Here is a 24553-nt window from a genome sequence, read left to right on the forward strand (position 1 = left end):
TGAAGAGCACATTAACCAATTGATAAAATAGCACTATTTACCTTATACCAGGGGTTTCATGGTGGCTGAAGGCTACAAATATTTAGCTATCAAGACTTAAAATAATTTCCAGCTGTGTTTTATTTGGAAGAGTTTGACCTTACAAACTGTTTACTACACCTCTGTTTAAAATCCAGCCAGTTTATTTTGAGTATTTTACTGTAAAAACAGCTTCACTGCTGCAGTTTTAGGCCATGATAGTTGCTAAGGAGGAAATTCAGAGTGTCATAAACACGCAGAGACATAAACAGTGGTAAAATGAAGACCCGTTCTGATAAAACCACAGAGCAACTCTGAAGTCCATGTTCCATCTTTGAGAAGCTGAGCTCTCATACTCACTCTGACCGCTCTGTACAGCACAGGGAGCCTGGAATCTGCTGTGGTTCACCTCAGAGAAACAGTCTTCAGAGTCAGGGAGGCTTTTAGACGGGGGAGAAACAGAGGGATACACACGAGGAAAGTATAGAGTCCGGAGACAGAAAACCCAAACAGAGTGGAAACATGCTCTGATTCCCGTTATTCCCACTCTTGGACTGTTTCATGAGGAAGAAAACATAAACTCATGTTCTCCCTCAAAAAAAGTTTCTTATCACTTGAGCTTCACTTCACTTTCTCTTACCCTTTTTCGACCAAGCTGGTGCTAACGCTAATTCCAGGATAGGCCTGACTTAGCACCAGACTTGTGACAAAGCTCTGGCTCCAAGTGCTTAAAACTGATTTTTGGCATCTTAAAACAGGAAAGCTGTCGGGTTGTCTGTTCTTTTATTGGTGTTTCCTCACTCATTACTTGAAAAGGTGTCAGAATTCAAGCAGTAATGCTTTGCCTCTCTAATGGGCTAAAACTATACATTATTATTTGATTTCAAACACTGACTATCCTCATTTTACTTAACACATTTACATGATGGGATGTCATTTCTGCCTCATGGTCATGTGTTCACATTTCTCCTCAGCTCTCTGAATCACCCACACGAAGTTCCACCTCAACGCGTTTGAAGACACATAAATACGCACAGACAAGCACACTCCATGTTGTAGACAGTCAGGAAAAATAATGTCACAACCAACTCAAGAAACGAAGATAAAAATAAAATCTCTGCCTTTCTATAAGTGCCCACACCAACATCTGTCTGTTTCCATCCCAAACTCCCACAGCCAACCAACACCCCCCACCCCGATCCCTCCACGGCCCTCAAAGGTAAGCTACATATGCAGTGACCTTGACCATGTCCACACGTAACCGGGTATCTGGGAAACCGCATAAATTTTACACGAAACCGCAGCTTTATGTCATTAAAAACTCCAGTCAAAATGAAGATTTTAGAAAACTCTGGTTTCATGGTTTGGTGTGGACACCAGCAAACAGAGTTTTGGGTTTGGGCGACGGGGGCTCACTCTGATTGGCTCAAGTTTTATGTCTGGAAAACACTGCCTATTATGGGTTTGGCATGCTTTGAGCTGCACTTATCGGCAGATTTACCCACTGTGTGGACAGAAGTATTTTTGAAATCGGACAAAGGGGGGATGCTCATTTTTGAAAAACGAGTGGACATGGCCCTAATGACAAGTTAAGGTGGCACAATGACGTGGCTCCAACTTGGCTTCTTGCTGATAAAAAACTGTTCCACGCAAGAATGTAATTAGAACCAACTAAGCACAAGCACTGGTAGAAATGTAACCCAAATCTCTGCCTATTTGTAATCGCTCCCAGCAACGACTTCGTTGCCGTCTCCCGCCCATGTGTCTGCAGTCGACGCCACTTCCCCTCCGCGCAGCTACATATGCAGTGATGTACCAACGTTTTACGGTGACGCAATGATGTGGCCCTGACTCGGCTCTTTGCCAAAGGAAAACCAAACCAGTTCTTAGAAAGACTGTGGTTACAACCAACTAAGCCTTAGCACTAAACGAGCACTGGTGGAAAGGGGTATCTGAGGTCTTATTTCCTTCTTCTGAGTCCAGTTCCTCAGAGACAGTCTGAACCAGGAATCATCTTTTCACAATCCCAGATCAAACCCCTCACCAGTTGGAAAATAGTCATACTGACACGGCACATTTGGACAATCAGTTAAAAATCAACCACACCTCCATGATCATTAGCCTGGCTAACCTGACTTTATATCTGGATTAAAAACTGTTTTGCATGCTGCCAACCACAGGGGTACAGAATAGGCACTTTGGATCTGTCTCCTGCCTCCAAGTTGTGGTTTCAGACCACACTGGTGCAGCTTTTATTTGCATAGTAAATCAAAAAGTCAAGATCATAAAGTCAAAGATCACATTTTAATACATTCATTAAGATTCCAAACCAAGACACCAGTTAGGCTTGCCTTCCCATTGCTAACATGGACTAGCATCTGGTTTGTTGAACACTGGATTTCAAATTAGATTAATGGCAGAAAACTATTGAAAGCCTTACAAATAATTGAATCAAATGAGTACAAACTGAAGCATCTGTAAAAGTTTAGATTGAGGGTTTCTAAGATCAGTTTTCACTGTGATCGACAGCTAATGAAACCAATGCAATGAAAGAAAATATTATTGCTGGAATGAAGTAAACCTTTCCTGCTATCAGCTTACCACACAACTATATATGGATCCTTGGAAACCAAAAGCACCCAGAGCATGTATTGAATATCAGGCCCAGCAGCTGTAGTGTATTAAGCAACATTCACACATCACATATCGCTTTCATGGCAGGGCATGATTTAGAGGGAGGCAGGATGTGGAGTTATTATCTGGCACTGAGAAAAAGAAGAAGATGTGGATGAAGAGGACAGTCCAGGAAACCTTACGGTGGGTCAGATAATGAAATGATTCAGAAGTCCTGCTGCAGGAAAAAAAAAAATTAAAAAGTAAGGAAAGTATGCATAAAGCATCTTTGAGCATTTACACAACACAGACGCAGCATTGTGTGGTTTTGGCTCCTCGTCGCTCTGTGAAAGATTGCTTTCTGCGAATGGCATAAGCTTTCCATTTACAGATGCATTCAATTGCTCGTTTAAAATCTGGGAGCTCCCCTGGCCTCCGACACAGACACAGGCCATCTTTCAGTCCTTGGTGCTGACAGCAGATGCTATTTGGGTGTCAGATGGGTCATGTTTTAGTGCTTTGAAGAAGAGAGATAAGGAGGAGAGGAAATGAAGGAAATAGATGAGAGAGCAATATGGAATAAAGAGCCCACATAAAAGTAACAAAAAGTGATTTGTCTGCACAAATTCAGAAATCACCCCCTGCCTCTGGTCTGTCTTTTGAAACAAAAGCTTTATTGAGCTCCAGAGAAGCCTCTACGATAACAGCCTCAAAATGACGTTTTTACACCAGGAGAACCAGATGTGAGAGCGCAGAGACTGAAACAAAGTTGGAGAAGCTTTTATATTGGTTCAGTCCTGCCTGACTGTTTTAATCATTTCTGCAACTTTTATTTCCCACGCTGACTCAGTGTAAAAACTGAAAACACTAACAGATTTCAGTGCTTGGAGTTTTACTGGAAACTTCTCGAAGAGATGAAATCTGCAGAAAGTTAGCGGGAGCGTGATTCACATCAGAGTACAGCAGAGATGGTTCTGTGTTTGCAGAAACTGGAGAAGCTCCTAACATCACAACCGACCACACAAGAACACAAATGCACCACAATCCAGTTCACCAAAACACCACCTCAGACACCAAAACACATTCAGCCTTCAGTATGATTATATCAAGTGAATTGAGTCTGAAGTCTTCAAAACTTGGGGCTCAGAGAAGTTTTAAGTGGTGTGTGCCACACAGGACTAACCTGGTGTCTTTTCCTTCCTCCTTTAGAGGTCCAGTCTAAACAAAACAAATCCTCACCTGCTTCCTCAGCGCCAAAACAAAGACTATTTATACAAGCATCAATTTGGACCGGAGGCTTCAGGAAGCCTTACAAATTCACCTTTACATGTGGCTTTCCTCTTATAAGGAAGTCTATTTCTTGGATGAATGTGGCCAAATGTATATTTTCATCGCACATTAATCATCATAGCCCCATTTCCACCAAGCAGTCCAGCACAGATCAGTACAGTTTGGTATGGGTTGGATTAGTAAAGCCTGATCCTGTTTGTGTTTCCACAGCCAACCATGCCCCTCTTGGTAGGCGGCGTGTAAGCCAGATGCCGATAGCTGTGTCAGCTACATAATAGTGTGACGCCATAGCATATAGTAAATCAAATGAAGTAGAAAACACGACTCAGCAAACAAAGAGCAACATGGAAGACATCCAGAAATTTGTCTTTGTGTTTGGCATGTGGCTCTCTGTTACAAAGCGCAATAAAACTTTGTTTTAGAGAAGACTGTGTGCCGCCAGGAGAAATACAGCCGCTGTCACACAGGAAGTGACCCTTCTTTGGACCAATCAACAGACTACAGTGTTGTAGCTCCACCCTCTGGGGTTAGATCGGAATGTCGTGCACCCTAACAGAAAGGGTACCAAAAAGTGGGACGGTACAGATCAGTAATTTGGGGACCTGTTCCGGGATCGATCAATGGAAAAGCCTAATCGAAATGATCTGAACCGAACTGACGGCTTGGTGGAAATGGGGCTAATATGTCCTCAGTTAACCCTGCTGAAACTCATGTGGGTTTGGCAGCTGCTAAATACATTCTTTGTATGAAAATGTAATTCTTTGTTAGAGGCTAGACTAGCAATTCTGGAAAGCGTGACTAGGTAGGTCTACAGTGGCGTTTTATGCTCAGTGCCTACATTACCATCTTAAAGAGGGGGTACTGGGCTTACCGATATTCATTCATTCATTCATTTTCTGAACCGCTTATCCTGTTCAGGGTCGTGGGTGGCTGGAGCCTATCCCAGCTGTCATTTGGTGAGAGGCGGGGTACACCCTAGACTGGTCGCCAGTCAATTACAGGGCTGACACAGAGACAGACAACCATTCACGCGCACACTCACACCTAGGGACATTTTAGAGTGACCAGTTAACATGGAGAGCATGTTTTTGGACTGTGGGAGTAGGAAACCTGGATGTTCATATGAAAAGTCTTCAAGAAATCTCTGAATCTGTCTGTAAACTGATCAAAAGGCTTTGTTCTTAAAAAGCAGAAGCTCTTAATGAGACCTTCACCAGGCTTGCTGAAATTATTAGGTCCTTTAATGGTACAGCCACACCTGATGCGAATTTGCGTCAAGATTACATACAAAGTCAATGCAAAGACGCGTTTAGACGCTGATTTGCCCCGGACAGCGCGTTGGACACGTTTGCTTTGATGAAGTTGGGGGGAACGGCCACCTGAAAGAGGAAATTGTTTTTTTTTGGAAACTATGCAAAGCTCCTACAGGGGTACCAGAAAGACAAAATCCAGTCTAAAAAAAAAGCACGATACCATCTCTTTAAAGTAATTCACCGGCAGCTGTTGAGTTTCAAAACTTGAATTCCCAATGTTTTTGCTCCATTTTTGGTCTTCACCATCTCCTAAAGAAATCTACAAAATAAAGACTCATAAAAACACTGTCACACCCTCTTTAAAATGCTTACACCTCTGCTAGCAGGTCTGTGAGAATACGCTCTCAGCATGTGAACACACCGTAACCATTAAAAGACAAGGTCCATATCAACGCTGGAAGCTAGATTAGCACGGTAGGATGCTAACCTTTGTTGGTAACAAAATAAACAGATCAGGCTGTTAGAAACAATAGATTGATGATTACTGTGGTTAACATACCAGGCATACATCATGGGACTGTTTTGAATTAACTGTTCTCATAGGCATCATGTGTCGACCGTGTGTGTGTGTGTGTGTGAGTGTGTGTGTGTGTTTTATCCTGACATCATCAAATACCTGATTCTTCAGAGTTGAGTTTCTCTTAATTTCACACCACAGCACATGAGGTCATAAATAGACGCTGTTCTCTCACCTTTGTTGCTACAGTCCAGCAGAGGTTTAGGAAATATGTAGGTGTGACACATGGATGTGGCCTCTGGCTTCTGTTTGATTGGAGGAGGCTTCCTCCCGCCCCCTGATGGCCTGATGTCCACCTGGTTGTCACTCGCACACAATGAATCCACGTTCAGCTTCTTCAGCTTCTGGTTAAGCAGCGATAGCGGCTCCGCACACTTGGCGTAGTTCCCCAGGTTGCGGTTGCTGGGCACCTGCAGGGTCCTGACCAGGCTGTCCAGCGAGCAGTGGCAGCTCCAGGGGTTGTCGTAGATCCGGAGGTAGGTGAGGCGGGGCAGGGGGAGCAGAAGTTCCTCGGAGGCTGTTCTCAGTCCGTTGTGTTGGAGCAGCAGGGTGGTGAGCTGGGAGAGGCCGCTGAAGGCTCGGTCCTCCACCATGGAGATGTCGTTCTGCTGCAGGTCCAGGCTCTTCAGCTGGGTGAACTGGGAGAACATGTTGTCCCTCAAAACCTACGGGGAGATAATACATCAGTTTTTTTCTCTGACTTTTTTTTAGGAGAGTCTGAAGAAGAATGTGAAAACAAAGATTCCAGGATTCATTTTATCTGATAGCTAAACTGTAATACTTGTAAATGTGATCAGGGGGCCTGTAGAAATCAAGGTCTCTGGCAGCAACTGAACCCTCTTCATATTTAAATCAAGCACTAAAGACTGAAAGAATATGGCCCATTACTAGCATGCAAATACAGAAACATACCCTGAGTCATTCTAAGGAGAAGCTTAAATAACTCTCTCAAGGATTCCTCTTTCATTTCCCAGCTTCCTTTGCACTTCCTTTGGTCTGGCTTTATCCCTCCTTCTTTAAAAATCGTATTCAGTTAAGACCTGCAAATGATGGTGTAGTGCTTTTTGGTTGAAAGGGAAAGATCTTAACCTGGTCCCCAGGTTGCCTTACTAATCAGCAGGTATTATAATATATGGAGGTTATTTAAGGAGTCTAAAGTCAACCTGTTCTGTTGGGTCTCTGCACACATCACTCCACCTTTAAGCAAAGTTTGGCTGCATGAGTTTTTGTTCGACAACCATTTGTCTTCATCCAGATCAATGACTCCTATTTCTTTTTTGTGTTGAGCCAAGTTTGTTTGTTTGTTTGTCTATCCTTTGATAGGTTGAATGGAAGTCTGCAGGGGGTCAGACTTCCTTCAGCACCTTTTACCTTGAATTTTGTGTGAGGTGCAGTTAGTTAGTTTCCTTCACTGTGATCCCTGTGATCCCTGTCTGTCAGGTTTTAGGGGAACTGTAACACATACTGTTAGTCAGGGATTAACCTCCGGTGGCTGACGAGGGAATTATGGCCAAGCAATGGCCTCTGTTGAACTTTTTTTTTTCTATTTTAAACTTTTTGTATTTTATATTATTCTATTGATATATTCTTGGAATCTTTAAACTTTCTTGTATTGCTGTGTGACTCTGAATTTCCCTCTTGTGATTATTAAAGAAAAAACTTCACTCGTTGGCTGCCATTGGCGTCTAAAGATGTCAATTCACTTACAGCTATTGACTGCGTCTACAGACATCAATTATGTTTTTTCAACAGGGGGAGGCAGAGTCTGGTGGATCTTATTTTTAATCAATATCAGGCGTGTAGGTGGCAATGGGGCTCTCTTTAGATGAGAGCTCAGTAAAGGCATGAAGAGTAGACATGAGATGACCGACACATGGTGAGACAAGTAGAAAAGGGTTAGAGGATGGAGAACCCTACACGAGAGCTATCTAAAAAAAAGAGTGTTTTCTGTGATTTTGGATCAAGAACAGGAGGAGAGATATAAAAGAAGAGTCTACTCTTCTGTAGAAGTTTCGGTGTTTACATTAGTAAAACAGAAATTACCCCTACAGCAGTGTTTTTGTGCAGCAGAAGCCCAGGGCGCTCGCACCAAACACCCCCTCCCTGCTCCTCTGCCGGTTTCCTCTCCACTCAGACGGGGCCAATTTTTACTTGACCAAAAACACAAATAAATGGACTCCCACCGAGAAACTCTGATATCGGTCTGCATTCACGCTTTATTTAGAGAATTTTCAGCGCGTTACTTTCACACAAAAACACAGCTAAATAAGGCTCTAGTTCTCATCGTGTCTCTTTGTCCTGGCAGACTACCTGCAGTTGTTTATATCTGGCACGCCGCGCGGACTGATTCACTAAGCGGCGAGTGTCTTGTAGCCAGCTGTGGCTCTGCAGCGGAGGTAGCGCTGTTTTACGGCACAATGAGAACTAGAGCCTTATTTAGCGGTGTTATTGTGTGAAAGTAACGCGCTGAAAATTCTCTAAATAAAGCGTGAATGCAGACCTATATCAGATTTTTTCGGTGGGAGTCCGTTTATTTGTGTTTTTGGTCAAGTAAAATATGGCCCCGTCTGAGTGCAGAGGAAACCGGCAGAGGAGCAGGGAGGGGGTCTTTGGTGTGTGCGCCCTGGGCTTCTGCTGCACAAAATCACTGCTGTAAGGGTCATTTCTGCCCTAAACCTTGTGATAGGACCCAACTTGTTCCATCCCGGAGTAGCACTTTAAGCCAGGGTGAGTGTCATTACAGGATGCAGACTCCAGACTTCATCCCGCTGTCTATGCAACTAAGCTAAGGGGAACTTTTAATCTCCATTCAGAGCATGTATGTTTTAAGACTGATCTTAGTGGGAGATTCGCTTTGACTGCTCACACGTGTGGTCACTTGTAAAGAACACATGGCGATGGTATCTCGGTTGGAAAAGCTTTAATCCAATCAGTTGAAGGAGTTAAAAGATGACACATGGTCTGAAACTTTCACTTACATGTGCGTACGATCTAATCCCAAACTTTGCACCTGGTGGGCAGGTGTTCCAAAAAGTTTTGACACTTTTTGGCTGAAAACACATCATCTGTTGAGTCTCTGATCTGGAATTCTGACAGCAGAGCCAAAACAGTTGTCCTGATAAAACCCTGAAATGCACTGATGGAGTGAAGCGAACTGCAGATTTGAAAAGATATTTCTACAAGCCTTTTTCTTATATTAGAAATACTCCTCCTCTATGATGTTTACTCCTTCCTTCACCACTCATTCATTCATCTCTTTGAAATCCAATGGAGGAGAAAAAACTTAGAGCCATTTTTCATCGATTTAATCAGTGTTTAAATCTCGTTAGTTGGATTTTATTATTACCTAGCTTGCAACAGACTTTGTTTTGTTCCTCTCAACACCTGTGACACACACTCACACACACACATACACATACACACATCCTGTGGGCTGACTCTGACATGCAAAAACTTATACACACATAGCAGAAAAATGTGTCTTTGATCTGGCTCCAAATAAATGGTGCACAGATGCTCATTATGTCAACAAGCTGGCGGTTTAGGGTCAAAGTAAGAAGCTCGAGGTACTAAATCACAGGAAATTGATGCATTTGTTGAACAAAACTGCAAAGGAGGATATCAGAAATGTAAATTATTGTTGGACTCGTCTCATACCTGGATCTTATTTCTTGCCAGCAGCAGATGTTGAATATCTTTGGGCCAGTCCTGCATCACAGTAGTCAGCTGCCTGTCCTGACAGTCCAGGTACTTCTCTCCAGCCTCCACATATTCCTTACACTCCTGAGTCTGCCGTCTCATGACCCCAGCCCTGCCTCTGCCCCGTACGCGGCCCCCAGCGCCCCTCTCCACAGCCCTAGACCGAGGGCCTCTCCGGGACTCGGCTGACTGCAGCAGCAGCAGGAGGAGGAGGAGGGTGGTGAGGAGACGCATGATGGGAGAGGAGAGCAGGGGGGAAGGAGGCCTCTCGGTATTCAGGTGGTTGACAGAAGTTTGGTGTGACGGGACACAGCAGGCCGGTCACAGCTGTGTGTACAGAGGGAAAAACAGAGAAGAAGGAAGACGTTAATTTCCACGTTTATCGTCTTACAATGAAGTCTCAGGCTTAGACTGCGGCTATTATTATTATCTATATCATCAACTGCTTTAACTGATTACACAATAAGTTATATCATCATACCAGTTCTGCATCCAAGGCTTCATCCTGACATATGGGTGGTTGCAAAAATAGGCCTCACTGAGAAATAACTGCATTGGCTTTTTTCTGCTCTAAATACTTTTCTGGGACCATCTATAATTTCTATTCCTGTGAAATCAATTTCCAATATTCAGGGATTTCAGTGTAACTAGAAGTCACACTAGCAATATGCAAAGTGTAAAAGTCAGACACAAAAGTAAATTTGCTTCTGATATGTCTACAGAGGTGAAACCCCATCATTAAAGGTTCCATATTATGCCAAAATCACTTAATTAAGTCTTTTAGTGAAATTTGTGGGTCTTTGGCTTTCCTCAGAGTCCACAAAATGTGATTATAATGACAAAACCTGAACTTAGTAGTGCTTGTGAATGTAAAATCCTGACCTAAAACAAGCTGTTTGGATTTTGGAGATTTGCTGATGTCAGCGATTCCCTTTTTTGACCAATCAGGAGCAAGTCTGACCTGATAGGTCCATCAGAGCAGATACCCCCAAACCCCTTCCCTGCCCACTCCTCTCCCCGCTGCTGGAGAGAAATCCCCCCAGCAGCAGGGAGGAGAATGACAAAGTTGAAGAGCCATCACTGCTCTGTTTTTGGCTGTAAACAGCCACATAGTTCCATGCACAAGCTTCCCATCTCGGAAGAGGACAAGACTGAGTGGCTAGAGTTCATTTATGAGGGAAATGTGCCAGCTACACTAAGTAAAACTGTGCATGTGTGTGTTAGTCACTTCACGGCCGACTGCTTTTCCAGCTTTGGACAGAACAACAGAGGGCTAGCGAATAGACTGGTCCTGAATCCAGGCGCATTACAAACAAACCTCGAACCCTGGAAATGTGAGTGTTTTAAATGCTGTGTGCTGTGGAGCAGATGTAAGAGCTTTTCCTCAGTGTCCCCCCTGTCTCTGTGTTAGCTTCAGGATGCTAACTTTGGCTGCGGTTAGCCTGTTGTTTTAGCATGTAATGTTACAGTAAACGAGCTTCGCTGTTTTCTTAATATTGCGCACTCGGACCTTGTGGCGCCGCTCTCCGTGACGCTGAAGAGTGGGTCAGTATCAGCAATGGCTCATTTACATATGGAGGCCATGCCCACTAAATTAGAGCGTTCTGAACAGAGGGGCTATGAGAGCCAGGAAACAATGCTGCTGTGCTTGATTTATTGGCTTTTTATGGGATAAATATGGGACCTTTAAGAGCAGAAAGCTCTTAGTGTTGTGTAACTGAAGTAAACACGTCATTTCTTCATATGTTCATCCTCCTGAAGTAGACTGTGTACGTCTGTCTCTAATGAGTCTTAGTTTCTCAGTAAGTAGTTTAAGATACTTTAGTCTGATGTATTGATCACTGCATGAGTTCAAAGAAGAAACTTGTGATTCACTCTCAAATTATCTGTCTTGAGTTTGCCAAGATGGCAGAGAACTGATTGCCGATGCTGTTTTCATCAGACATGTTGAAGCATATACATTATCTCTGATGGTAGCCAAGATTTCATTATGACCCAATGCATTCTGCCTGATTTTGCTCTTCATATGGACTTACTTCATGTATACAAAAGGGAGTCGATCTGTGGTTTGGATGACATCACACAAACTCGTCCACATTCACTTTTTTGTACATTCTATAAACAGAGGTAACTGAACTTGTTGCTCCATCCTAATTGTAACTTTCAGCATTGTCTGCAGAACTTTACAGCATCACAGCTCAGCAGATGGCACAATAAAAATATAATTTGATACAGCTTCCTATTTGCAGTTCTTTGTTGGTGAAAGCAGCCTCTTGAGTACCATTGCACCATCATCTGAGTGCAGGCTCAACCAAGAAACATTCTCTTAGGGCCAAAACACACTAGTCAATGGTCTGTCAAGGCACCAAATCAGATAGGTTCCTATTTATCATGTCAACTCAAACTAGACCCACTCCATCGTGGTCAGGCTGCATCCCTGCTCCAGCAGGTTGCAGCAGATGGCTAACATCCTCATTTTGCCAGATGCTGGAGCTGTGATGCACCAATTCACAAAAAGTGCAAGTAGGACACGAACACGGAAACCTAATGGTATTTATCTTGACTACAACAACAAACCAACACAATGAGTAGAGCCAGCCCAATATGAACCAGGACAGGATCATCAATAGGGTGGGAATCCAGGGGACTCAATCTGTGACTCCATCTGTATGGAGGTCCTAATACGTGCAGGATTAAACAAACCATTGTGAGTTGGTGGCTGAGCGAACATTGATGTCCTAGACATAGTTAACAAAAATGGGGGTTCTTGAAGGAGTGTCATAAAATTTTCTCAACAAAAGATGCAAAGCCCAGGATGTCTTTGCAAGTTTTCCTTATACTAAGTGTAGATACATTTCAGATTTTGTTTCTAAAGGTGTTCTGTAGTACTCAAACGCTAAATAAATACTTGTTGGCAGTCATATATACTGAGCTAGCTGTCAGTTGCCAGCTAGCCTACAAAGGGGGATGCTCAGAAAGTGTTTTACCACTCACTATGATAAAGGTTTCAGCCAGAGCAAACATGTACTGGTTGGGAGCAATGGTTCACAGATAAAGCAGAATTTTGTAGTCCAAGACCTGGGCTGTGTCCGAAATGGCATACTAACATACTACATACTACATGGTCGTTGTGTATATACTGTATACCAAATACTATAAGTATGATTAGAGTGCCAACCGTTTACACTGTAGTATACTACTCGGTTTCCCATGATGCATTTCAAAACCTCCGACGACAAAAATTGGAAGCACACATAAGTCTATGGAAGCACACCAGGCTATCAAATATCTCTGTTGATTCGCCACATTTGAAAGTTTTAAGAACATTTTAGGCGAGAAAGTCATCACGTAGAATACCAAAATGTGGTCATCTGGGCCATAAAACGCATGGAAACAAATTTAATTTCGACATTTCGGACATTCTGTTAAGAGCGCCAATATGCTATCGAAGAAACTTCCGGTCCGCTCCAAAACAAGAGCCCAATTTACAAAAGCGTTAAAGAACTTAAAGGAGATAAACGGTTGCTTTTATTTTGAAAACAGGAAGTTCGCTAGTGGATGATTTTTAGCTAACACCGGTCTCAAGACGAATTCATCACTCTTCAAAAAATTAAAAAATGTTTACTGCTCGCAGACACCGAAGACGATCCGTCCGTCGCAGCAGACACTTTATTTCTTTGTACTTACGTTTAGGTTTCCCTGTAGAGCTAAGTCCATTTTAGTCGCTTCTCATCTTGTCATCTCATTCTGTATTTACATTTATAAATACGGGGCTAGCAATGCATTATGGGGCATGTCAGTGCGACTAGTATGCCCACCTCCCATACTTAAAATTTTTACCGATATAGTATACATCCGGGTATTTCTCGTGCACACAATCTTTTCATACTATTTAATGTGAACACACTACATACTATTTTTGACGTCACACTTAGTATGAGTAGTACGTTAGTATGCCATTTCGGACACAGCCCAGGACTACTTGCAGCTCCTAGTAAAGAGAACTCCATATTGTTCAACAGCAAAAGAAACAAGCACAGGGATCCATCAAAGTCAAATTACAGGGACACGTGGACATGGACAGCGGTGGTTAGAGAGCACATGCTGAAAAAATTAGTGAGGATGCAGAGCAAGAGGAAAGTGGGTAGAGGAAACCGGAAAAAGGAGTTGGAAGGCAAAGAAAGAGAGACATTTGTTACACTTCAACATGTTTTGTGTTAAAATGTGGTCGTAGTAAAGTGCTGTTTTCTCTCTGGGAAACCCCATGCATGTCCTAAACAGGCCTGGATGGTATCACTCTTCATTTGTTCCTCCTTTGTTGGCTCGGTTTGGGATGTTTTTATAATTCCCAGCTCTTTTTGTTTCTTTCTGCTCCTTGAATCCTTTTGTAATTATCATTACAGGAAAAGATCCCAGGTTACAGTATGTCCTATTTGCATTAGTCCAATTTGGGACGGACCAGCTAGGCTAACTAGCTGCTGGCAGTAGCTTCATTAAATGTCAAAGTCCTGCTTTAAATACAGCTTTTTGACACAAGTTCTCTTTGTCTCTCTGTGTCTCTTCCTCACTGCCTCAGGCTGTCATCCGCCATAAATATGAAAACTCAGAGTCTGGAGATGATCACATTAATAACCCAATAATGATGCCCATTACAGCCTTTGTGCCACTTGTTTTGGACTCTCTGTCTCCTGAAGAAGTCAAATGAAGTGTGGGTTGATGTGCACGTTTTCTGCTTTTTACAGTGAGTCATGGTTCCCTGGTGTGATTACAGGCAAAATTGCAAAGCCCATCTGCCAGGATACTGTGCACACACACACACACACACTCACACACACACACACACACACACACACAGCCTGACTCAGTCCAACTGTACCAAACCACAGCCCCCCCTCCACAGTGTCCCAGTGTCTCCCACAGTGGAACAAGCTTGTTAATGCGGATGGGGTCGTTCCATTGTGAATCACGGACTGGGCATGTTACCTCGCTACAGACAGAAACAGCTGAGAATGCGTCCAGGGACCATCTTTCCAGCCCATTAAGCACTTTTCAACTCTTCGACTATCAATCGTCTCAAATGGAGCCAACATGGCCGCTCCGCTTCCTTCGCTTGCAGTCCTCTCCTGCAGAACAGAAACCGACCAGATGACTTCCTCTGAGTCCAGATCCTGTATGCTGACCCCGTGTAGACTCCTGTGTGTTCGGGTGCTTTTATCCTGTACATCCTGAACAATGTTCTTATGTCTGAGTTACATGATCGTGCAGCTGATGAAAGACACGTTTCAACACAAGGCCAGACGTGTGCCACTACAAACACCAGACCAGACTATAATTAGGTGGAACGCATTGAGGGTGATCTTGAGTGGACCCAGACACATCCTCGCTCTTTGTTTAACAGCTTTCAGGTGAAGTCATTCGCTCTGTTCCAGGTTGTTTATACCCAGTGCTGTGATCAGGCTGCACCAGTGGGCAGCATGGTGCTAACACTGCAGGATTTATTCACTCAGGCTGAGCGCCAGCACACACTCCAGATCAGGTGGACACATCTTTAATAATACGCATAATGTCAGGGATACGCCTGACACATGGAACTCCAAGAAAGTCCCACGTGTTGGCATACGTTCTGCAGATTTCCGGAGAAATACAATTCTACAAAAGCTGAACTTTCTTATTCAGTAGATGTCCATAAAAAAGGATAATATGTGAGAAATGACAGTGGAAAATAATATGCATGTCTTTTCATGCAACTTTTATTTTTGGAAATTATGATAAGTGCATGCAAATTTACAAATAAAAAAATGAGCACTTCCCTTGCACAGCTCTGTGATTTTTTTAATACATGTTTGTAAATGTTTGCCCTTTTAGCCTGGTTAGCAGGAAAGCATGAACATATTTCAAAATGACCAAAAACTGTTTAATATCTATATATAACCCCAAAATAGATCAGAGCAGCAGATATGACCTCCTCTCCGCTGTCCTCTGTTATTAATTAGCTGTCCCCAAACCATTTGGACCCGAGCTCGTCCTACAGCTCGGATCTTTTCCACTTCCCAGCTGCTAAGAAAAAAGAGGCCGGCCTTTCTTAGAAAAGTACAGCCGCGGTCAGACTTCAGCATCCAAGACACATTCCAGCTGTGACCATGACAAGCCCACTCATGCAGAGCCCATCCCTGTGGTTGACCTCATGCCCATACCAGCCTGAATTTAGCCCTTTAAGGCTAGCTTTACTCTCCAGCCCAGCTCCCTCTGGTCAGTCCATGTTTACCCAAAGAATTTGAGGCCATGTGTCTGTAAACATCCAGCAAAGAGCCCTCAGGGTCACTGTCAGTTTCTCCTTAGCACTCTTCATTTAAGCTTTTCTTAGCTGCCACTATATTTCATACTGACCTAAATTAAAGGTTTTATCTTATTTTATAGTTCCAAATTAGTCCAATATTGCACAATGCTAAAATTAAGCCAAAATTTCTTAAAGGAACATTTTCCTAACAAAATCAGCAATGATGAATACAATTGGCTTAACATTTTGATTCTGAATAATCTTCAATAATAAATGTCTGAGAAGAACAGTCTACTTGTTTGAGGAGTGATCCATGGCTGTGATTGAAATCCATCTGAACAGTTATGCTAACAATCTTAGCAATCCTGGGGTTTTTGCATTTACCTTTTTAAGTTAAGACAAGACAAGATGAGATTTTTGCATGATAATTTTACTATTTAAAACAAAAGTCATCAAATAGGCCTCATAAGTACTTCAGTGCAAACTCAAGCTAGCATTATAGTATGGTAAATAGCCTTGCTATTATGGTAGCCCTACATTTGAAACACACGTTCGCGTTAGCTAACAAGATTAAATATGCTAAATGTTAACATATTATAAACTAAGATAAATGTAGCAAACACTTTCCTGCAACTGCGCTCACTACTGAGCCAACAGCTACCGTTTTTAGCATTGATGTTTCAAGCATGTGAGCATGCTACAGTTAGCACTGGCTGCAAAATGTAATCTGTACTACTATGAAATGACAGTATGCTAACATTTGAAGGAGGTTATTGTCTTAAGCTTTACCAGCTCTACAGAAATCATGCTTGTAAGGCTTTTTAGCACATTAGCTAAAATGATGACACACTCTGTTTGTAGTCAAAAAAATAGACTGAAAAGTAAATAAAAGTAATTTTTGGCATAATGTCAGTTGCCATTGTTAGTATCTGTTTTGTGGGCACATTAGCTTTTAGCGATAGCCCTGCTAATAACACAAAAACATCACAGAGCAATTCAGTACTTTTATGAACACTTAATAGCCTCCTAATCCAACATCTAACCAGCGCAGTTACATCACTAAAAACACTTCAGATAAAATTAAGTTTGGGTAGGTCACAAAGTCAAGCCCCGCCTACAAAATGTCCGCTGATAACTCAGATTATATAAGTAATATATAAGTGAGCATTTGGTTAAAAGACCTTCAACCTGCCAAGTCTTCTACTTCCAAACAAACTTCTTTTCAACCCACCTCCACTCCTGCTCTTCCTTTAATGCTGTGTCTGATTTGACCAGGGTCATCTGTACTGTCACTGTACTGATGCTCACTCCTTTCTGTACCTCTGGGGGTCTGTGCTGCTGCTCCCCCTGCCTTGGCTTTTCATGTATACGCTCATAAAAGAGTGAGGGGAGGTGTGCTCTTCCCACCTTGGGTTTTGGTATTCCACGTGAGCATTTGAAAAAAAGAAGGCTCCTAAAACTGAGCCATACCTGTCTGAGGGCATGATAATAGATGATCCTTTGTATGAGCAGTTAAAACTCTTATGATGCCACTGAATAGTTTTCCAGCATCTGAAATCCAAATGAAAAGACTCCAAGACTGAAAAGCAGAAAAGTAAGTTAACTCTGTGTCAATCTTTTTTTTATGTAGTGCTGTATTTGGCTCTCAGTTTTATCACTGTTACAGTCCTCAGTAAGTCTTACATGTTAATAACAGAGCAGCTACAAAGGCCTCTGGGCGACTCCATTAACAGTGCGTTGTCAGTTTGTTATATGAGGTGCTAATTATTCGATTTTTTTGTGTTGCTCTAATTTTTGGCTCATTTTTTCATACTTTCACATTTTAAACACATTAGGTGGATCTACTGGGAGACCGCAATCAGGATGGACTGCCAGTGAATGCTTCAGATACAAACTCAGCTAACAGTAACTGGATGATTATGTCATCTGCTGTGATAGGGATTCAGTTACACCACGACACAGAGTCGATTCAGGATGATTTTTCCATTCGCTCATCTGGTTCAGACAACGACAGTATGGAGTAAATTGCATTAAATCTCTCAAATTGCTTTTTAACACTATGCACTGAGCCAGACTTTTGGATGAGTTTAGGACAACAAATCCTCAGTGCAAGTGTGCTTTCAATGAAAACAAACCACTTGATAAATGCTTAAGTCTGTGGTGTTTGTGTCTCTGGGTGGAATTGTGTTTTGGGGACAGTGTGCAGAGAAGTCATCTCCAGCTGAGCAGCTTGAGTTTCCTGCTGTACCAGCTTTAATGGGCCTTTTTTGAGCTGTAAGTTCACAAGACATGCTTTCAAACATGGTTTCTGCATGCACACACAGCAAAGGGCAGTGTTGCTCAGCAAAGTGGAAAGTGTAACCGAACCAGGTGGTTGGCAGGACTTCAGTCAGGGCTTCAGCTAGAGCGAACGGAAGTTGCAGTGCTCAGCCAAAGTGCAACAGGGAGGGAATGAACACACCTGATGTGCTCACAAGATGAAACAAAGTTCTTTTAAGGAGACAAAAACAGAAGGACGTGCACCCAAACTGCATTACCCAACATCACCTTTGTTTCAATGTATGTTTTTGTTAAGTCGGGTCATTTGGTCCCAGCAGACCTGAGCAGCCACAGACAGGTTGGCTTCTCAGACCTTAACAATCCACCTACACCAGGAAGAGGGGGTGGGAAAGGAAACACTGACTGACAATAAGAGAAATACAGATGGAGGCAGCACACGTGTTTGGAAACCACATCCAAACAACGTTTCACACTGAAATGGCAGCAGAGTAGGAGTGAAAGGTTGGAGGAAAGTCCTAACAACATGATTAAAGCCAGAGAACAGAAAGATGTGTCAGCTGAAGGGAAACTCCCCATGGCGAGCGCTGGGGGACTGTTTCCGGTGGGTTCAGGTGACGGTTTTCCTTGAAGCCAGAAACTGGGTGGTTTTAGAAGGAACTGGGGAGGCAGCCAAGAGTTCTCATAAACAATACAGTAAACCTTCTTGGATTACATTAGTGGGTCAGAATACAAGATCCATTTCAGTTTTGTCCAGGTGCCAGTCATAAAAATAACGTTTCTTTCAACTGTTATGACTGGTCAAGATATGAAACCTGAACTGGCTGTGACCTCCTCCTCCTTTTCCCATGACTGAAGGAACGTGACATAATCAGACTGAAGCGTGTGTTCTGGGCTTCGAGCATCAGTGATCGATATTTTTATACCACAGGTCAAATGACGATGTGAATGAAGAAGGGGACTGCATATTTTTTAAACCAATTCTGATTTTATGTTCCTCTCCCCGCTGGCTGCTGGAGGGCTTGGTTCTGGCTGCGCCTGGGAGTACCTGGCCAGTGTCCCAGAAGAAAATCAGATCCAGCAGTCAGGAAAGCAACCATTATATGTCGACCCCCAGTGACAGCAGATGTGCCGCGACAACTGCTCCAGCCACTTTTACACCACACCAACAGTCTCCTCCAGACCATGACCCCCAAAGGAAGTCCACTCCAGAGTCTGTCAGAGACATAACTGTAGGGATTTATTTCAGACCACGTGCTACACTAGATCCTGTAGACACCTTAAATGGTCCGGAATGGATTGGTACAGTTTGGTACGGGTTGGATTGTTATGGCCAGATCCTGTTTGTGTTTCCACAGCCAACTGTGCTCTTTTGGTTGGGGGCGTGTAAGCCGGATACCAATAGCCACTTCAGCTACGTAACAATGCAAAGTCATAGCAGCACAGTGCACCACGCTAATAAATACACAGAAGAAGAAAAACTCCAACACAGTAGGGTTATGTGTTGTTTTTTTTCCGCTGCTGTTGCACAGGAAGTGGCAACTCTTTCGACCAGTCAGTGGACTGCAGTGTTTCTAGCTCCACTTTCTGGGGTTGGATCGGTACAGGTCAGTAATTTGGGGACCTGTTTCAGTTTTAGTCAAAGGAAACACCAAAAAATGGCTGCTGTACTGAGATGAATCAAACTGAACCACTTGGTGGAACGGGGGCATAAGTGACCGGCACAAAACCAGAAACCAATGAGAACAAGTGAAATAGAGGACCTGGCTCATCACTGTCTCACCTGAGGACTCACTAAGTGACAGTAATTTTCTATTTACTTAGATTTCACTTCCCAATCAAATCAAAACATTCACCTGTGTCTCATCACCTTCTGTCTGTATAAAGGCCCAGGTCACTCTCACTCATTGCCAAATTGTTCTTTGCTCCATTCCAGAATTTTTGGCACTCATCTCCGGACAGATTTCCAGATGACCAAGCAGCAAGAATATGAGACAATGCTGAAGTGCTAAAAGTTGCTGTTTCTCAAGTGTCCGCTTGAGGCTGGCTCCAGAAGTACCGAAAGTCACATACACACCAAGCCAAAACCCTGTCTTCAAAGCAGAAATTATCCTATTTACAGCCTGATTCAAAAAACATCTCCTGTCTGCATTAATTATTCTACTATCGGCACACACTGTACGGGAAGTGAATTCAGAGGATGTTAAGAATGCAAGCTTGCCCAATCAGAGGCACAGCTAAGGTCCAGTGACCGATAGGGGCCCTATAGCTGTATGCAGCCCTCACCACTTCCAATATGGCCGCTACAGCCAATGTGCTTCATTTACCGTTTCAGAAACAGACAAGTGACATCTGGGAGACTACGTCTATGTTTTATACAGTCCATGTTACAGACCCTGCCTGCTTTGGACTCACCTGTCTTGTCTATACCCTACCTTGTACCATTGCTTTTGGTCCCTAACCACATGTTTTGTGGAATCCACATGAGCTTGCATTGCAGACTTTTGTTTCACAGCCGTATTCATGAACATTAACAGAGACTTTTGGGTCTTATCCTAGATTGACTGCAACAAAAAATGACAACAGGTGAGGTGAGAGAAAATAAAGTATTACAAGCATGACTGGAGTTGGATCTTATCTTTCAAGGGAAAAAAAATTGGCAATGCATGCTGTTAGCTAAACACGGCTACCGCTAAAATACAAAAACTGGTCCAGTGGGGTTGTATGAACAGGGCAGTTGCACCAAGTGCACCAGAAGACTAACTCTATTATGTTACTTTCTGTTGATTCAATGGTTCAAAAATACACCATCAACGTAATTACTGACCATAATGCATTGAGGATTAATGCCAACACTACAATTTCTGCCATCCACTGCATTGAGTTCACTGCATCTGTTCTGGTTGCTGGGTTCAACTGTGTTCTTCGCACAGACAAACTTTTCCAGGACGATGATTAACGATTTAAGGCAATCTTAGCTAGCTTGTTTTGTTCTTTATCAGAGTTTGACTGCTGTGTTGACACTGGAAATACAAGGCAAATTGTCCAAATGATCTCAGTGTAAATGCACACTCTATAATCCATACCTGATTGGGAGTTTGCATCAAAATCAGGCTGCAAAAACGCCAGTCTTGCAAAAGCTGCAGAATCCAAAAAACCCTTATTAACAGCCTCTCACTTGAGGAGCTTTTGGGCTGCACATTCCAAACCTGCACTGGCTGCCCCCATGCTCCAATAACATTGGACTGGCCACTGGAGGATGGATGGAGTTCAGACCTCCAGAGGAAACAGTCCAGAAACACAAGGGCCACTGTGTTACAGAGAGAAAGAGAGAACAAGCAGGGGGAGGCTGCAAAATTAAAAAAAAAAAAGGGGAAGAAAGAAGAAGAAACAAGAACGGGTCTTTTCTTCTTACCTACCAACCAAAAAATGACAAACATTCAGCTTCAATCCACACAGTCAATCACAGCGAAAGAGGACTAGAGCTCAAAGGTGAGAGCTCATCTCTCTGCAAGACAACCTCCCACCAAGATGTGCTTTCTTTGTTTTCTTTGGGTTCAGTTTCCTGTCAATGTGGAGCGCATGTTTGCCCAAAGGTCTGCGGCTCATTCCCCTGAGGCAGGCTCTCCATCAAGCTTCCACAGAGAGATGAAATCAAGGAAAGAGTGACAGCTTTAAGAACATCAAGAGAGCACGACACAAGCCCAACCGCAAGCCTACAGCAGAGGATGACACTATGACACGAGCAGATGTACACAACTGTGCATGGGAGAGCAAGCAAGAGGGAGAACCCTCACACATCCCTGAGAGCCTAATTGAAACCAGACACATTTATTTCTGCAGGAAGGCAGAGGCGAGAGGGGAAAAAGTTACAGGGCGATGATACTTTCAGAGAGGGCTATATGTAAAAGCAGATTTCAGGTCAATGTTTCTGGAAATAACTCAGATTTGAGCTGATGTTCTGCAGACATCAGCATGGTCTCAGTCTGATTCTTGGCCCACGTCTCAGACTGATAACTATGAAACACTCCATCATGACGCGCTAAGCTGGAGATTACTGTATAGAGCTGAAAAGTGACAGGTCAATAAATCTGGGACGAGGATGAGCTGAGGGAGCTGAGCTGTCTATTTTCTTAGCTTTCCCTCCTGACAAAGATCTTTGAACTGCTTCATTAGCCTGTGGGAGTGAATGAACTGTCAACAGACGTTTAACAGAGCTCGCACAGAGAAAGTTGTCCCCATTAAGCAGCTATGTTGATTTCTTCGCACCGGTTTCACACACATCCACTTAAACCTAACCCATGTACGCTGCAACAGCAGAAATTCAAATCAAAATAAGACGTTCCCGCACTTTGTGTTTACACCAAACTTGCAAGTCAAGCCTTTTCTTTCACCCCCTCTCTGGGTGTAGGATTCCTGAGTGAAACCACGCGTTGCTTCCCTCAGTGCAGCATGAACCTGGAATTTTCCTGAAGCTTACACAGCAGCATGTAACTCCATACATGTGCAGCTGTGGAGTTTAACATCCTGCATGAATGCACACATAAAAAAAAGCTGCTGTGAATTTTAGAGTATTGTAACTTTTTTTTTTCTATTTACAGTGTCATTACTACATTTTGTCCCACAATCCTTTGCTTTCAACAGTAATTTATGAAAAAAAAGACCATTTTCGCAAAGGTATTACATAATAGTAACCCTACATATTGAGCCTAACCCTTCACCCCAAAAAACCTTCAAACAAAAAGCAACTTTCAATAAAAAATAAGTCGTTTGCAGACGACTTAATGATGTTTCTCACTGTTCAAAGAGGATCCAAGTGGGTCAATGACTGAGCAACAAAGAGGAACTCCGTGCATGGGACCACCAGCCAGTTACATAACAAAAGCAGAGAGGAAGCATCCTATATGAAAGGCTTTCCATGCTGCAGGATTTATCTCATGTTGAGAGGAAATCAAGTTAATCTTCAGAGTGAACGACCTTGAATAAACTCGGCACAGCATCAACAACTCCACAGTGGTTTAATACTTGCTAAGAATGCTTACTCCAGCAACTCTGCAACTCGATTCCAGTGATTTCCACAAGTGTGGATAATCCAGTGTAACAGCAAAGTGATGTAAATCAATGTGATATTGTTTGTTATGCAAACATCCTTTTCTATCATCTGTATAACTTGGCATGGTCCATTCATATCTTCACATGTTTGCAATTTCCTCAGTTGTGCAACAAACCTTGAAGCTGCATGACTATCTGAGCGGAGCACATGCTTCACTGCTGTGTGTTTGCATTGTACTCATCTAATTTTAGAGTAAATCACCAAAAATCACTTTTTACACACTCAGCATGACCTCATTCTTTGTTTTGGGAAAGAACTGGAAATAAAGGAAGTCATTTAATCCCCTGATGGGTTTTATTACACACTCTGCAGCCTAATAACCTCCTCACATCAAGATTAGAAGAATATGCTGCGGTCTCTTCCTGGTCCTCAGGAAGATTTTATCACCCAGAGTGAAACTGTGCTGCCAAACTGAACTTGCCAGAACAATTATCTTGAACACTGCACCAGACACAGTGTTGTATCAGTTGTATTTTCCACAGACTTCATGCACCTGGACACCGGGGTCTGTCCTACCTGTGCAGGCAGAGAATCTGGCTCGGGCTCGTCCACAAGGACCTGCAGATCTCCGGTTGGTCCCGCGTCCCCGGCTCCTAATCCTGTCATGAGAGCTGCGTCTAAGCCAAGAAAATCTGCCTGGCTGCCTATAAACTCAGAGCCTGGAGTGAAGGACGAAGGACTAGCTGCTCCTACAGTCTCTCCCTCTCCCTCTCGCAGACTGTGTTGAGTGATTGAGCGCTGAATGAGCTCCCCCTCTCCCTCCCCTCTTCCTCCCTCCCTCTTCTCTTTTCACCCACTCGGCTGGATTGCACAGTGTATGTAAAGCAAAAAAGTCTACACACACACACACACACACACAAACACACACACACACACACACACACACACACACACACACACACACACACACACACACACACACACACACACACACACACACACACACACTCGTAGGAGGGCTTCAACCCTGAACTGGTCCCCCTCTGTTGAACCAGTGGACCTCCTCCAAGTTTTGCTGCTAACTGACCTGACAGACTGAGAGAGAGGGAATGAGACTGGACATCTGGCTGACATGGAGCCAGAACTCACCGACCACTGCGAACACTGTTTCATGCTTCTTACTTAAGGAGGTGCTTCAAGATGTTAAAGGCAGGTTTGTTACGAAATAGTCTCAATCCTCCTCCAACATCTGTCTCTGATCCATACAGCACTCTGTCCCGCTGAGTCGCTCTTTGAATGATTTTTTGCCCTTTTTGCTGTTTTTGTACAGATGAGGATCTCTACTCGGATATCAGACTTGAAAAATGATATAATATAATATAATATAATATAATATAATATAATATAATATAATATAATATAATATAATATAATATAATTATCCTGAGGAGAAATTCAGGAGTCACAGCAGCAATCAAGAAAACAAAAGTAAGAAT

General features: G+C 43.1%; 1 protein-coding gene across 1 annotated transcript in view; it reads right to left on the reverse strand.

Moving 5' to 3' along the window:
* The window catches only part of lrrc17 (leucine rich repeat containing 17), a 41184-nt gene extending 17362 nt beyond the window's left edge, over positions 1-23822 (reverse strand). The window contains exons 1-3 of the mRNA XM_074698432.1: positions 23634-23822; positions 9409-9777; positions 5927-6416 (exon numbers count right to left, since the gene is read on the reverse strand). Coding sequence (XP_074554533.1) covers positions 5927-6416; positions 9409-9684 — 766 coding nt within the window. The 5' untranslated portion in view covers positions 9685-9777; positions 23634-23822. The remainder of the gene's footprint in view (positions 1-5926; positions 6417-9408; positions 9778-23633) is intronic.
* Positions 23823-24553: the final 731 nt, after the last annotated feature.

The sequence above is a fragment of the Halichoeres trimaculatus genome, unplaced genomic scaffold (assembly GCF_033239565.1).
Source record: "Halichoeres trimaculatus isolate MK-OKI-2021-1 unplaced genomic scaffold, fHalTri1.1 fHalTri1_scaffold_21, whole genome shotgun sequence".
NCBI lineage: Eukaryota > Metazoa > Chordata > Actinopteri > Labriformes > Labridae > Halichoeres > Halichoeres trimaculatus.